Source organism: Paroedura picta, chromosome 9, assembly GCF_049243985.1.
Source record: "Paroedura picta isolate Pp20150507F chromosome 9, Ppicta_v3.0, whole genome shotgun sequence".
Taxonomy (NCBI): Eukaryota; Metazoa; Chordata; class Lepidosauria; order Squamata; family Gekkonidae; genus Paroedura; species Paroedura picta.
The window spans coordinates 11,142,886-11,157,948 of NC_135377.1; the positions used below are offsets into that span (position 1 = coordinate 11,142,886).

General features: G+C 46.3%; 1 protein-coding gene across 2 annotated transcripts in view; it reads right to left on the reverse strand.

The window, feature by feature from the left end:
- Window positions 1-647: 647 nt before the first annotated feature.
- ZHX2 (zinc fingers and homeoboxes 2) overlaps window positions 648-15,063 on the reverse strand; it is a 38,958-nt gene continuing 24,542 nt past the window's right edge. For both annotated transcript variants that reach the window (XM_077351574.1, XM_077351575.1), the window contains 2 exons: window positions 5,516-8,102; window positions 648-1,869 (listed from right to left, as the gene is read on the reverse strand). In XM_077351574.1, the coding sequence (XP_077207689.1) occupies window positions 5,520-7,925 (2,406 nt within the window). In that variant the 5' untranslated portion in view covers window positions 7,926-8,102 and the 3' untranslated portion in view covers window positions 648-1,869; window positions 5,516-5,519. The remainder of the gene's footprint in view (window positions 1,870-5,515; window positions 8,103-15,063) is intronic.

Here is a 15,063-nt window from a genome sequence, read left to right on the forward strand (position 1 = left end):
GTCCCTGAGAAAGTGGGTGGGATGGGGGTGGCTGGGTTGGATGGCCCTTGGTAGTCTCTGTGTGATTCTGATACTTAAAATTCGGAAAATTTTGCCTCCCTGTGCATAATTTACCTGTATTGAGCTTCATTGGCCACACTATTGCCCCCCCCCCACGCCCAATTTGTGGAGAAACTCCAGGAGCTCTTTGAAGTCCAACTTGGGTTTCAGTATTAATGGCACCAATAATGATCTTTGTGGGTACATTCCTCTGTGAATTCGTTTATTCCTAGGCTCTGCTTCCTTTCATTTAGCCAGTTTTTAATCAGTCAAAGGACCCATCTTCGTCCCTCGACTGTCAACTTCGGGTCACCATTATCTGTATGTTACCTCACTCTCAAATAACACCAAAAGTTTGGTGAGGTAGGACTTCTCTTTGCAGAAGCCATGCTGATTCTCCCTCAGCAGGTCTTGTTCCTCAATGTGTCTAATAATTCTATCTTTGATTACACTTTCTGCTGATTTGCCTGGGACTGACATTAGGCTAATCATCCAGTGATTTCCAGGATCCATTTCTTCCAGTTCCCACTTATAACTGGGTGAAATGAAATTGTTGTTATGCCCGAGACAAAATATTAATTAAAAACAAAACTGACAAGAGAAAAAGCTTACCGAAACCACCAAGTCTTTGTTTTATTAAATTACAACAACTAAGCAACGTTAGAAAAGTTTTTTTTATATTTAAATTCCCTAGCATTAGACTTGTGCAGCGTAGACTGGGAACCATGGACCTGTCCCTTGAAACCGCAGGTCACCTGTGAACATTGTACACGACTGTTCTCTCTCCCTCTTGGCTTTCAACAGTTAGTTCAAGGAGGCATGGAAAGTGCGAGTGCACTCGGGGACCTAGAAACAGACTACAAAAATTGGGACAAGTCCAAGGAACTTTTCGTGTTGCATGCTGGCAACATCTAAGGCTGAGAGGCTGGCAATAAGTTTCATTATAAAGATACTTGAGCTCTCTTGATGTAAAATCCTTTTGTTCTGAGAATGTACTACATATAGTAAAAAGAAAAAAAAAGAAAAGGTGCTCGGAAGAAGTTAAGGTGTAAAATCAACGTTTCTGGAGTTCCACGGTCCAAAGGTTTTGGCAAAGGATGAAAGGCAGGATGTAGCAGGAGAGTAGCTCTCCTCTACTGGGATTACGTGTTTTGTTTTTGCATGCAGAAGAACATAACTTAGCTAACTTGCAAGCAAGATGGCTTCTGAGACAGTCCAACAGGGTCCCCAAGATCTCTGGGATGGATTGTGGAGATCCATCAAGAATGCTGAGAGAGGACAAACTCAAGAACATTGAGATAGGACAAGCTTCTTGGGCTTAGGAACCCATCCTCTGAAACCAACGTAGGAGGACAGAAGGGTTCCGTAACAGTCTCCAAAGTAAACGACAGCGGCTGCTCGTTCTTAAGACAACGGATGAGCCACACCAAGACCTTGAGGCAGCGATGTTCCGCAGCAACATAGCTTATCGCACATTAGCTGGGAAAGGCAGCAAAAATGTTCCCCAACTGAACAGTAGGGCATTATAATTCCCCAGTGCATGTACAAACAGAAGGCAAGCAAGTAGGACGACGGAGAAAACCTATATACAAGGGCCCTTTTTGAAAAAGCCCTTTACAGGACTTTGGCACCACTGAATCTCTTGCAATGCCACAGAGGGTGGTCTCCTCTTCACTGGGACTGCACTGGCGTGTTTTGACTCCGGAATCAAAACTGGCTCGGTATCCTGTTTCCAAAAACAAAGGTTTTATCCCAGGCTCAGTAACGGTGGACTCCCAAGATCGTCGCCAAGTTAGCGAGAAGACCTGGAAAGCGGGACAACCGATAGGCCTAAGAAAAAGAAAAAAATGTGGGATGCTATTATATAAGTGAAGGATTCCATATTCACAGCCAGCCAAAATCACACCAAACACATTTCTTTATGCTTCTTCATGCACAAGTTGGCAAGTTTCCTTTAAAAAACAACTCACGCTCTGACTCTTTAAGTGCAGGTTCGCCTATCCGAGTGATCGAAAGGTTCCAAACCCAATGTTTTAAAATTGTTATTTATTTTTGGATTTATATCCTGCTCCACCAGGCTCAAAACACAATCGTAAAAACATTCTCCTTGCCTTGAGTGTTTTCCTGTGTGGGAAGGAATCCCAGTCATGATTTTCCCATTCTTATGATAATTTTTTTTAAATTCAATTTATATGCCATCCCTCACTATGACGTCTAATGGGAGTCTAGTCAAAGGAGGACTCTGATAAAGGTAAAGGTATCCCCTGTGCAAGCACCGAGTAATGTCTGACCCTTGGGTGACGCCCTCTAGCGTTTTCATGGCAGACTCAATACGGGGTGGTTTGCCAGTGCCTTCCCCAGTCATTACCGTTTACCCCCCAGCAAGCTGGGTACTCATTTTACCGACCTCGGAAGGATGGAAGGCTGAGTCAACCTTGAGGACTCTGATAGAGGAGACTAGTTTTCTGGTCTTGTAAAGATGCTCAATTATTAGTTCAAAGACAGAAAGCTAATCAAAGGTACAAGAGCTTAGGCCATCCGCTTGCCCCATGCTAATCTCTTTCCCCACCCCCATCCCCCAAAGAATTTTTCTGCCTTAATTGGTACTTCTATGTGAGTACCTCTATCAACTCTCCGGGTGTATGAAATAGCATCAGGAACTCCACAGCATTGTCCCTGGCCTGGTAGAATGTGCTCTCTCTCTCGGGAAATCAAAACCTTGAACATTTCTGCAGGGCTTTTAAAACAGAGCTGTTCTGCTAGCCCCATGGATGCGGCCTGAACAACATCTGAGAATAGCTGACCTCCCTGTCAAAATCCTGCCCGATTCATATTCCAATTAATGGACCCTATGCCCCTCTTCCTTCTCTAACCTGTAATAGGAATTGGGCAGACTGTTGGCAGGTGCTTACTTTAATTGGTTTTGTTTTTGTACTTTGAGATTTTAAAAAAAATTAATGTCAATTTTAGCTTGTATTTTACATGAATGCATTTAATTATGATGTCATCCGCCCTGAGACCACAGAGATAGGGTGGAAAACAAATACAATTATAAATAAAAAATAAAAATTCTTCCTGGAGATGGTCTTTAGGCTGTCAGGAGTCAAGGATGGCTGGTTGGAGCAGCGTTGCCTGAAGCTCAACCCCTCCAAGAGGTCCTGTGGCTGACAGGAAGCGCATATCCCCACCTTTGGACAAGACAGGAAGCGCATATCCCCACCTTTGGACAAGACAGGAAGCGCATATCCCCACCTTTGAACAAGACAGGAAGTGCATATCCCCACCTTTGGACAAGACAGAAAGCGCATATCCAGCTTTGGACAGGACAGGAAGCGCATATCCCCACCTTTGGACAAGACAGGAAGTGCATATCCCCAACTTTGGACAGGACAGGAAGTGCATATCCCCACCTTTGCCGGGGCATAACTTAACATCTTGCCCATGACAAGGGATTTTGGAGTGATCCTAGATGCCTCCCTTATGAAGGAGGCACAGGTCATGGGTAGCACACACGGCATTCTACCACCTTTGCCAAGCTCCCTACCTTCCCCCAGACTGCCTGGCCAAAGTGATCCATGCAACTGTCATCTCTAGGCTGGACTTCTGTAACTCGCTCTATGCTGGCCTACCCTTGTGCTTGACCCAGAAACTCCAGCTGGTGCAGAATGCAGCTGTTAGGATCCTCACTGGTTCATCTTGGAGGACCCATATCCAGCCAGTACCGAGTCAGCTGCACTGATTACCAGTTCTGGTCCAGATCAAGTTCAAGGTCTTGGTTTTGACTTTTAAGGCCATTCGCAGCTTGGGCCCAGCCTACCTGAGAGACTGCTTGTCTGCTTATGCCCCCGCTTTACTCTGCAGGTACTAATCAGTTGGTGATCCCTAGCCCCAGAGAGACTAGGGCCAAGGCCTTTTTGGTCCTGTCCCCAACCTGGTGGAATGAGTTCCTGGGACAGCTACAGGCCCTGTGAGAGCTGGCAAAGTTCCACAGGGCCTGCAAAACGGAGCTCTTCCGCCAGGTCTTTGATTGAGGCCGGGTTCATAAGATCAATGGGCCACCCTCAGGCTTTGCTATTACATCTAGTGCACCCCTTGTTAGAGGACTGTAGCCTTCTCTTGGCCCCGGGAGTTGCCTCGTTCTGCCATGCCATACCACTCCCCCCCCCCAGGAAGCCTTCATCATGCGAAGGCTTCCCTGGGGACGGGGGCCTAGCGCCCATTTTATTTAGACATAAAATGGGCTTTATTTCTAGTATGGTCATATCACGCAATAAATGCTTAATTTAAAAAAATGTAAAAAATTAATGAACTCCTATTCATTTCGGAAACCCTTCCAGAGCCTTCAAAAAAATCCCCAGTGTTTCATGAAACCCTGCTCCATGGTCTCAAGCCATGGGCTTTCATGTCAACTACTACCTGATCCTTGATGGACTGAAAGTCTGGTTCAGTATAAGGAAGCTTTGTGTGTGTGGAGCAATATGGAGCAAGCAAATATGGAGCAAGCAAATCAGCCACCCCTCCCCTCAGCCTACAATGACTGTCCCCTCTCTCTTCATGCTCATTAATTTAAAAAAAAATCTCTATCTGGATAATTGTTCCTTTCTTAATAAAAAAAGATCACGAGACTCCCAAACCAAAGTGTATTTAAACACACACACACAAGAGCGAGAGAGCAAAAGAAAAGTCAAGGCTGCATTCTCAACACAAAAGAAACCTCACTGAGCTTAAATCTCTACCAGGTTTTTGCCAAAATGCACAAGTAGAAAATGTTCAGGGTGCCTGGGTGGTACATTTCCCCACTAGAGGGCGCAAATGTTAGGCATCTTACACATATCAAGATGCTAGATCAACTACGGATTTGTGGGGCAACTTTGCTGGCTTTTGGCCCTTAGTTTTCTCCGTGTAAAATGTAACCACAGCACGGTTGTGAGGACAAAGACGGTAGAACGCTAACCTTATTACTGTTTTTGTATAAAAGTGCTTACGGCAACACTACAGCAAACTGGGTCAACTCTTTCTTTCCCAAGACAAAAACTGTCTAGCTAAATTTGTCTGAGGGGGGAATGAAAAATACACATTTGGCAAATTCTTTTACTGAAATAAAATGCCTGAAGAAGACGAGTTTGTTTTTATACCCCGCTTTTCACTCCCCAAAGCGGTTTATAATTGCTTTCCCTTCCTCTCCCTACAATAGATGCCCTGTGAGGGAGGTGGGGCTGAGAGCTCTGACATAAATGCCCTGTGACTAGCTCAAGGTCACCCAGCTGGCTGCATGTGGAAGAGCGGGGAATCAAACCCACCTCTCCAGATTAGAGGCCACTGCTCTTAACCACACTACACCAAACTGGCTTTCCTGAATTGAGCACGTTCTGTTCAAAATGAACCGTCAGGCAACAAAATAATTGAAACTGTGAACAAGGCAAAGAGGCAAAAAGGCCAGGGTGAAAGCAGAGTTCAAAATTACTGGCATTGTTACCTGTCTAGGTATGAGAGTTATCACCAGATATACTTTCAGGATCATACTCTACTTTGATTTCAGGCACTGTTCGAGTCGAGCTGTCCATACCGTCTGAAGTGGCATAGTCATCTCCTATGGTCACCTCCACCCAACTCACGTCCTCACTCTCCTCGGTATCCTCATTGCCCTGGCTGTCTTGGCTACTGCATTCTGATCTGTCCGTTCCTTCCCTCTTTAGCTTCCCCAGCTTCGGAAATTCCTTGTGCGGCTGTTGAACCGCATCGCTACCCATCTTTGTAACAGGAATTGGCCCCTTTGGGTCTTTATATCCATCAATGCCAAACTGTTGTTGGTACTGGTCCAACCATTTCAACGTCCCGGATCTTAACGAGCTCCTGTTCTCTTTGAACCAACGCACTATTTCAGTCCTAGTGAGACCCGTCTGAGCCGCCAACTCGTCGTACTCTTGTGGCGACGGCCACTGAGTTCTTGCAAATGTGCTTTTTAGTAAGTGGACCTGCTCTTGGCTATTTGAGGCAAATACTGGGGGACACCTAGACAAAGACGGTGGTGCTTGGGTGACGTTCAGCTGCTCTGTTTGACTCATGGCACCATTGGAAGTCCCCTCTTCTTGAGTCTTTGTGCTTGATCCCATTGAGTCCAAGACCGCTTGTTCCATGTTATCCCTGAGCTTCCTCCGCTCAGTGAACCAGTAATCCACCTCTTTTCGATTCATCTTGGCTTCAGTCCTCAGCCTTTCCAGCTCGCTTTGGGTCGGGAAGGAGCTCTTCAGGAAGCTTTCCTCCAGGATTCCCATCTGCTCTTGGCTTCTGTCTTTGAACGCCTGGGTCATTAAGTCTAAGGGGAGGTCATAAGGATGCCCTTGCCGTACAGTGGCCAGAGCGATCTGGTCTTTGGCTATGGATTCGTTCGTGATGTTAATGATGCCCCTTTGACTGCGGTATCGGTGGTCACTGAACCACTTCTTGATCTCACTCCTGGAGAGGCCCGTGAGGTCAATAAGCCTGTATATTTCTGCACTGTCAGGAAACTGGCTGGCGACAAAGCTCGCTTTCAGAGCTGCTATCTGTTCCTTGGTCTTCTTGCGGTCGTTGGGTGAGATCAGCGGCAGTGATGGAAGTATAGGCGTCAGCGCAGGGGGAGCAGGAGGATTTTGTTTTGGTGGGGCTTCTGTGGGGACGACATGGGGACGTTTCACTTCCGGGGCAGCCGGCTGGTTCTGAGTGCAGCGTTTCTGACCTTGGTTGGCGGCGACAGTAAGTGTGATGGGTGTCACGCTCGATCCATTTGACACTTGGGTCAAAACCAAGCCGGTCTGACCGAGTATCTGGCAAGGCACAGCAGTTTGGATCAGCGGCTGTGGCATTTTTGCAGGGGCGACATGAGCTGGCAGAACAGCAATGGTCTGGGGCGCAGGCGGTTGGATGGTGCCATTGAACATCTTCTTCCTTGCCTCCTCCACCTCTTCTGGAGACCAGCTGATCCCATGCTTCAAGCGCTGAGTCGCGAACCAAATTCGGATCTGCTCCTCTGGGTGTTTGGAAGCTGCCGTCAGCCACGACAGCTCCGCCTGCGTAGGGTACGGGAATTTGTTGAAGGAACTGATCATGGTGGCGTTAGTGTCCAGTGCAGAATTGTATTTGGTAGTATTCAGTGGCACGGGGACTTTGGGAACCAGGTTGATATTTGGCGGGAGCTGTACAGAGGGCATCACGTGAGCGAGCACATCCTGAAGGAGCTCTGCGGTATTAATACATGCGATAGGCTCACTGGTTTCCGTAACAAGATGGCGGAACCCGTCCAGGTGGTTGTCTAGAGAAGCTTTCTTAGCCTCCCCTTTGGACTTTCCAGTGTTCACATTTGGAGTCACTTTATGTGTAACGCTTCCTGCAAAGGGATCTACCTCGATCTCGGGGATTTCAGCAGCAACTGGGTTGTTCGAGACCTCAATGGACTGTGCTAGAATAGTCTGATTATTGAGTTTCATTAGCTTAAGCTTAAAGTTGTTCTCTCCCGGGTGGAGTTTTGCGTTGTGTTCGGATAAGGAATCATACTTTTTGGTTTTATAGTTACATTCCGCACAGACGTAGAGAGGGTTGAGGATCACATTGGGGTGCTGGGTGTCTATGTGCTCTGTGAACTCATTCAAGTTCTGCGAGGAGTAGGGGCAGTACTTACATTCGTAACCGCCTAAGAGTTTCTTTACGGGATTGGCCGGGGAAGATTTCCCCTCGATCACTTCACAGTCGTTCTCGCAGTTCTCCTTACCACCGGACCAACTGTCTCCCAAATCCTGCTCTGGCAGGCCAGCTGCTTTTCCCGTTCTGGAGTCCTTGGAACCTTCTTGCATTCCAGCTTCATTTGATCGCACCATACATGGAACTGTCGATTTCCTTTTGCTGGCCATGCTAGCCCTAAGATTGGAAGCAGCAATTTGCTTCCCTTAACCAGCTCCAAAGGTGCTCTTGGATGGGTTTTTTTTTTTTTTTTTTTGCTTTCTCAATGCTGCCCTGGATATCTTATAGAGTTCTAGCACCAATCATGGCCATCAGGCTGTGGCCTAACAAACTGGGCTGCGTCATGCCTGCAACACAAAACAAACATCATTAAAATACATTCACGGTATTCTCTCTCATCAGCAGCACTCTACCACCATGTTATCTTCAGCTGTAACATACTTCTGTACTTCTTCCACACTACTGCGAATTTCCTGCATTCTGCATGGGGTTGGACTGGCAGTCTTCAAGCAAAGGTTGGATACACACTTTTCTTGGGATGCTTTAGGATGCTTTGGGCTGATCCTGCATTGAGCAGGGGGTTGGACTAGATGGCCTGTATGGCCCCTTCCAACTCTACGATTCTATGATTAGATGACCCTGGAGGTTCCTTCTATAATTCTATTCCATGAAAGCATGGAAGGTGGGTGGGGAATAGGACATTCAATAACAAATGCATTAGGATTTTAGAAGTCTGGAACCACCAGAAAGAACATGGCATGTTAAGCAGGAGGCCTCCCACTATAGCAGGAGACATGGCCTCCCCATCCTGGGGATCTCCTGGAATTACAGCTCATCTCCAGACAATAATAATAATATTAATGATAATAAATTTTTATTTGTATCCCACCCTTCCAAATGCTCAGGAGATAAGTTCCCCTGGAGAAAATGGATGCTTTGAAGGCTGGACTCTATGGCATGAGCCAAGTGAATGTTTTAGGGACTTGCAAGGAACTCACAGATTGAATGCAGGTTAAGCGGAAAAGGCCCTTAAGAAAAACTTCCAGCCTCCTGAGAAAAACTGTATCGCGCAATGCCTGTTTCTTATCTGCAGAAAGCGGCCTTGGAAAGTTAATTGCTGAAATATTTGCACCAAAGCAGTTCTGGATTCATTAACTGTGCATATTAAAATAGCAACATATTAGTAGTCCCCCTGGAGAGGCCCAAACAACTTGAAATAATTGTGCTAGCTACAGCAACCTATTCTGCTAAAGGCACTGCTCACACACTGCTGAAAGTTCATCCACCCTCCTCCAAGTTCTTGGCCAATTCTTACGAGATTCTTGGTGTTCTCAAACCTAACCTGCTGTTAGAAAGAACAAAACTATGTGTGCAGTGCATGCCTCAGAATCTGTGTACACAGCCAGTAGCATATAGTGACAGGGCCTCATGGGAATTGTAGTCCATGGACATCTGAAGGCCACAGTCTGGCCACTCCTGTCCTATGGCATCAGTGGGGATTTGAACCTGTGTTTTGCAGATCTGACACTTTTAACCACGATACCACATTGGTTCTTTCTTTCTACCTTGTTCATTTCCTTCCTGCGTCATTCCTTTCTTACCCCAAGAAAGGAATCCAAGAATCAATAGATACCCCACTAGCAAGGTGGACTAATACTGTTGGGGGCCTGCTGTATATAAGAGGGTAAAACTGCCCTTCCTGCCTCTTCCCCCAGGCCAGCCATTTTTATCTGGTGTACCATAATGTTACTTAGTTATTTATTTCACTTATAGTCCACCTGCCTGAGACTCAAGGATCTGAAAACACGTCAATAAAGGACCATTATAATATCTACAACAAACAGCACAATAAAACTGGATCTCAACCAATGAAATACAGGCTCCCCAAAATTTGTGGCCTGTGTGCACCTTCAGAGTTCTGACAAAGGGTGTATGTGTTAGAGGCTACTACAAAATGGCCGCCACAGCAGTTGATGTCAATGACAAAATGGCCGCCACAGCAGTTGATGTCAATTACAAAATGGCTGCCACAGCAGTTGGCGTCAGTGACAAAATGGCTGCCACAGGGAGGCAGTCCAAGTGTGGGCGAGCTGAGAGGTAATTTTTTTTAAGTACACTGGAAAGAGGAGGGAGAGAAAATAAAACCAATACTGTGAGGGCAGCTGCGACTAAAACAATGCTATCCTGTTCTGACCAGAGAATCAGAAGCCTTGCTGGGCAAAAACACAACATGGCTCTGCTTTCAAAATACATTTAGTGGGCAATAGGAAAGGTGTTGGCAGGAGCCACGGCACCCACCTGAAACACATTGATGAAACAGGAGCAGTGTAATGCATCCAGTTAAAAATACAAAACAGGAACAACAAAAAAAAAACTGTCTAAATGCTGCAGCAGACTTTAACAACAAACTGAGGCAAAATTACACCCTTCTAAATCACTGATTTCAAGGGTGTTAGGATTGTTGCTTTATAGTGCAGTCCTATGTCAGATCGCTTTGTACTGTAATTTCCTTTTTGAAATAAAAATCTTCTTTTAAAAATCCTATCCTTTATTTAAAAAGCCCCCCTCCAGCAATTCCATTATGCCTCCTTATTTTAACCAGGCCCAGGGTCAATTGCCAGTTAAAATGAGCTTATGGTGCAGGTCAACACCAATCTTATGGCAGAAGGTCACAGAAACAAACTTTGGTGACCTGAACTCAGGATAGCTACCACCTGTTGGTGTAGGCGAGGCACAGCTAGGTGGATTGATGGTCTGCAGGAGCAGATCGGCCATTAAGGCCATCTGGAAAAGCTGTATCATGAGCCACATATTTCCGAGTGAGAGATGAACATGACCCACCACCTCCATAAACTGTCAACCCTTGCGTTGCATGAGGTGGGGAAGGAGCCACTAGGCTCCACCTTGCATGGGGAAAGAAGGAAGTCACTGCTTGGTACATGTAGTAAAGATGCCATGCAATGCCTCACAGAGAACAGGACACTCCCAGCCTGGCCTCATTTCATGTGGCAAATGACATACTGGGCCTTGCCCCACACAGCAAAGGATGCATCTAGCCAAGAACAGTGCAGTGCAGTGTGAGTTAAAGGGAACCACAGCAATAAATCATACATCAGAATAGCTGTAAAGCTATTGCTATAAAGCTAATATCATGGAATGGGGGGGGGGGGAAACAAGCATTAAACATGGAATTGACAGAAGTGAAAAGAAAATATAAAGACCTAAGTATTACAAAAAACATGCACCACAATATCCAAGCAAACGGCTCTGCTAAAAAACCTGAGCGGCATACATGGCAAGTCCTTGAAGAAACTCACATTTCTGGATCTTGCCATCCTGTAAACTAAAAGGCAGAAATGTAGAGATATAACAATCCTGGATTTACAGGATGCCGAAGATGAGACGGAAGACCTCCCAGTCTTAATTTGTCTGTTTCAAACTTCCTTAATCTTAAAATTTTCAGGAAGTCACAGTCTTCATAAACAGACTCAGCCTTGCATGAGGTGTTTCTAAGCGTGCGAATGGAGTTAATATTTATTTTTTTCTATTCACTTTTCTCAATAGATCAGGGGTAGTCAAACTGCGGCCCTCCAGATGTCCATGGACTACAATTCCCAGAAGCCCCTGCCAGCATGTGCTGGCAGGGGCTTCTGGGAATTGTAGTCCATGGACATCTGGAGGGCCGCAGTTTGACTACCCCTGCAATAGATTGTTTTGGACACTGGATTGATAAGCGTTGTTTAATGGCTGTTCCCCCCACCCATTCCAAGATATAGCTTTGCAGCAATTTACTATTGCTGTTCCAAGAACAGTGCAAGGCTGGCTTGAAAGGCTTATTCTTACTCCCTCCCTCCTGTGGAGAAGCCATTTTCTGCTCCAGTCTGCCCCTTGGGCCAAGGAAACGTCTACACCATTCTGCAAAAAGTTCCTCTAGTCTAGGTGTCCCCAACCTTTTGCAACCTGCAGGCACCGTTTAGATTCTGACACAGAGTGGCAGTTGCAGCCACAAAATGGTTGCCAAAAATGGCCACCTCAGTAGACAGAGCTGGCCACAAAATGGCTGCCGCAGCTTACTTTCATTCACACTGTGAAGATTTTTGTGCGGTGGTGGCAGCCACTGCCAAACCAATGTTAAAAAAATTAAATCTGAACAGCCAATCAGTACTCCGGTGGCCAATCAGAAGCCTTATTGGGTGCAAGTTCCACCCACTTTCTAAAAACACCTGGGAGACACAAGGAAAGGTGTTGGCGGGTGTCATGGCGCCTACAGTAGCCATTAAGATGACGTTTGTTCCTCACATATCATGGGAATTAAGTCTTGTCCTATTGCCGTTTCAAATGGGCCTTGCTAAAAACACGTCTCTCATCCTTACATTTTGATCTGAGTTGCTTTTGTGCTAGCAAGAATTAGAGGTAAAGAGGTCACAAATCCTTGGCTGCCGCTAGAAATGCAGTTCAAAGCTGCTGAAGCACGGGTCGCCTGCTCCTCTCAAAGGAAATAAAACCAGCATTCTTTACATCCTCCTGCCAACCTCTCTCCTAGTGGCACAGACATCCTTGATGCTCAAAATGTCAAGTTTTCCAGTTCTGAGAGACGACCACTGACATCTTCTCTGGGGCACATGTGTATCAAGAACTCCACACCGCTTGCCCTGAAGGCAAGGGTCAGTCCTCATATCTCATGCCCAATGACGGCCGCATATGCCATAGTCCAGAAGAATTACATCTTATGGCTGAGGAGCAGCTGCCACACCTAATCAGAGCGCTCTTCTTTGGCAGGATGCTCAGCCAAGGTCAGAGCGGCGTCCCCTGCAGCGTTCGACAACAAGCTTCTTGTCGAGGCATCCGAGGACGGCCGAAGGAAGCTTCACTACGTCTACCGAGGAATCCGCTAAGCGATTGTGCCGTGGGGGAGCATCCCCTCCTCCCCCCGGCCTGTTTTCCCAGAACAACAGGTTTGGAAACAAGCCATGCCATTAGAAACAGCCACCCATGCATTGCCTTCTTTTAATCAGCGCCAAAAGAGAAGGAACAAATGAACTCTCTATGACCTGAGGAAATGGGATTTTACTCCAAAGGGCATTAGCACCAAGAGGCTCCTGGCTTTTGGACCATCACCATTTCAAGTAAACCGAGAGCCAGTTAGCATGCTACCGTGACTTCTTAGTGTGCAGTGGTAATCTGTTTTGCAGGAACCCTATGGATGGGGCTGATAGGGTGTTTCTTTATCACTTGCATGAAACTGCTTTATACCCGTACATGGGGGAGGAGCTGTGTCTCACAGGTAAAGCATACGGAGGAGCCCAGGTTCAATTCCCAGTTATCTCCAGTTCAAACAACGAGGTGGCAGGTGTTGTGACCCTGGAGAGCTGTTGCCCATCTGAGTGGGAAATGCTGATCCTGAGGGACCCCATGGGATGATTCAAAATAAGGCAGCTTTCTAGGAGCAGTGAGTGGCTTTCCAGGGCCTCAGGGAGAGGTCTTTCACATCACCTATTGCCTGGTTCTTTTAACTGGGGATGTCTGGGATTGGACCTGGGACCTTCTGCATACAAAGCAGAGGTTATTCTGCTCAACCACAGCTCCCCACTGGCTCATCAAGGTTGATGTTGTCTCCTCCAACTGGCAGCAGCTCTCCAGAGTCTCAGGCTATGGCAGAGGAAGCCAAACTGTGGCTCTCGAGATATCCATATACAATTACCATGAGCCCTTGCCAGCATTTTCAATTGGCAGGGGCTCATGATAATTGTAGTCCATGGACATCTCGAGAGCTAGTTTGGTTAACCCTAGGTTACAATCTTTCCAATCACCTACTACCTGATCTTTTTAGCTGGAGAAGCTGGGGATTGACCCTGGGACCCTCTGCATGTAAAGCAGAGGCTTTTCTACAAAGCCACAGCCCCTTCCCAATGATTGGTCTATCAAGGTCAATGTCACCTACAACAAGTAGCAGCAGCTCTGCCACAAACCGAGATTCAGGTCTTGTACCTAGGATCTTCTGCTTGCCAAGTACATACTCTGCCACTGATCCGTGGTCCTACTCAAATGTCACCTTCCCCTTTACAGCTGAGATATACGTAGGTATTGATCCCCAGGATTTATTCTAAGCTCTCCCCCCCTTTGCACAAGCAGCCAGTACACAGCCCACTCTCGACCCAAACAAGCACACCGCCAAACTTTAAAAAACTGAGTGGGAACGACAGAGGGAGCGAATACAGGAAGTTGCCTTGTACTGAATCAGAACATCAGTCCATGGATGTCAGTATTGTGTACTCAGACTGGCAGCAGCTCTCCAGGGTCTTAAGCAGAGGTCTTTCGTATAATCTACCAGGTTCTTTCAACTGGAGATGCCAGGGATTGACCTTGGAAGCGTATGCTTTACCACTGAGTCATAGCGGTTTTACTAACAGCAAAACAAAATACAGGATGACCCATGAGGTCCCTTCCAACTCTATTATTCTATGATTCTAGGGAAGAATGAAGGTAAGAAGAATATTCATCTTCATATTCTTTTTTTATCTACTTTGTTGTTGTTGATGCACTTATCTATGTACTTTTAAGAAACAGCCTCTATTAAACTCCTATTAGATCATTTGAATTCGTCCCACTAACAGTGGTGCCTTCCTCCAGTGTAAAGGAAGGCTGTTAGTGGAGCAGATCTGTGGAATCCAGACCCATATAACCAACAGCTTGGTTTCTTCTGTAGAAAATACGTCCTTTTGCACATGCCAGATGGCTTCTGTGTTGTGGTGGATGCATCTGGTGGTATCAGATCAACGTGGGAAAAATCTTCAGGATAGATTTTTTTTAAAAGAAAGAACTTATGTGCTCAAGGAGGTAAAGTCTGCATCCCTGGTTATCACGCATTAAAACGAAATGGTACTTCCTTATCCAGAGACTATATCAATAAGACCAACCACTGGGGACAAAGGAAAGGCTATTGCTAGAGAAAAGTCTATACTCAAAGTACAAAGGCTTCCAGCTAGCTAGTGATGGATACAGAATGCTGGGCAAGATTTCAACATTCTGTATCTGTCACTGATTCTTCAGGAGACAAAACACTACCAACCTAGAGAAGCCATGGGAAAACAGCTCTTAGAAAGAGAGCTAGTGTGGTGTGTTGCTTAAGAGTGGTGGACTCTAATTTGGAGAACTGAGTTTGATTCCCCACTCCTCTACATGTAGCCAGTTGGGTGGCCTTGGGCCTGTCCCTGTTCTCTCAAGAGCTTTCTCAGTCCCACCTACCTCACCAGGGTGCCTGTTGTAGGCAAAGGAGGGGAAGGTGATTATAAGCTTCTTTGAGACTCC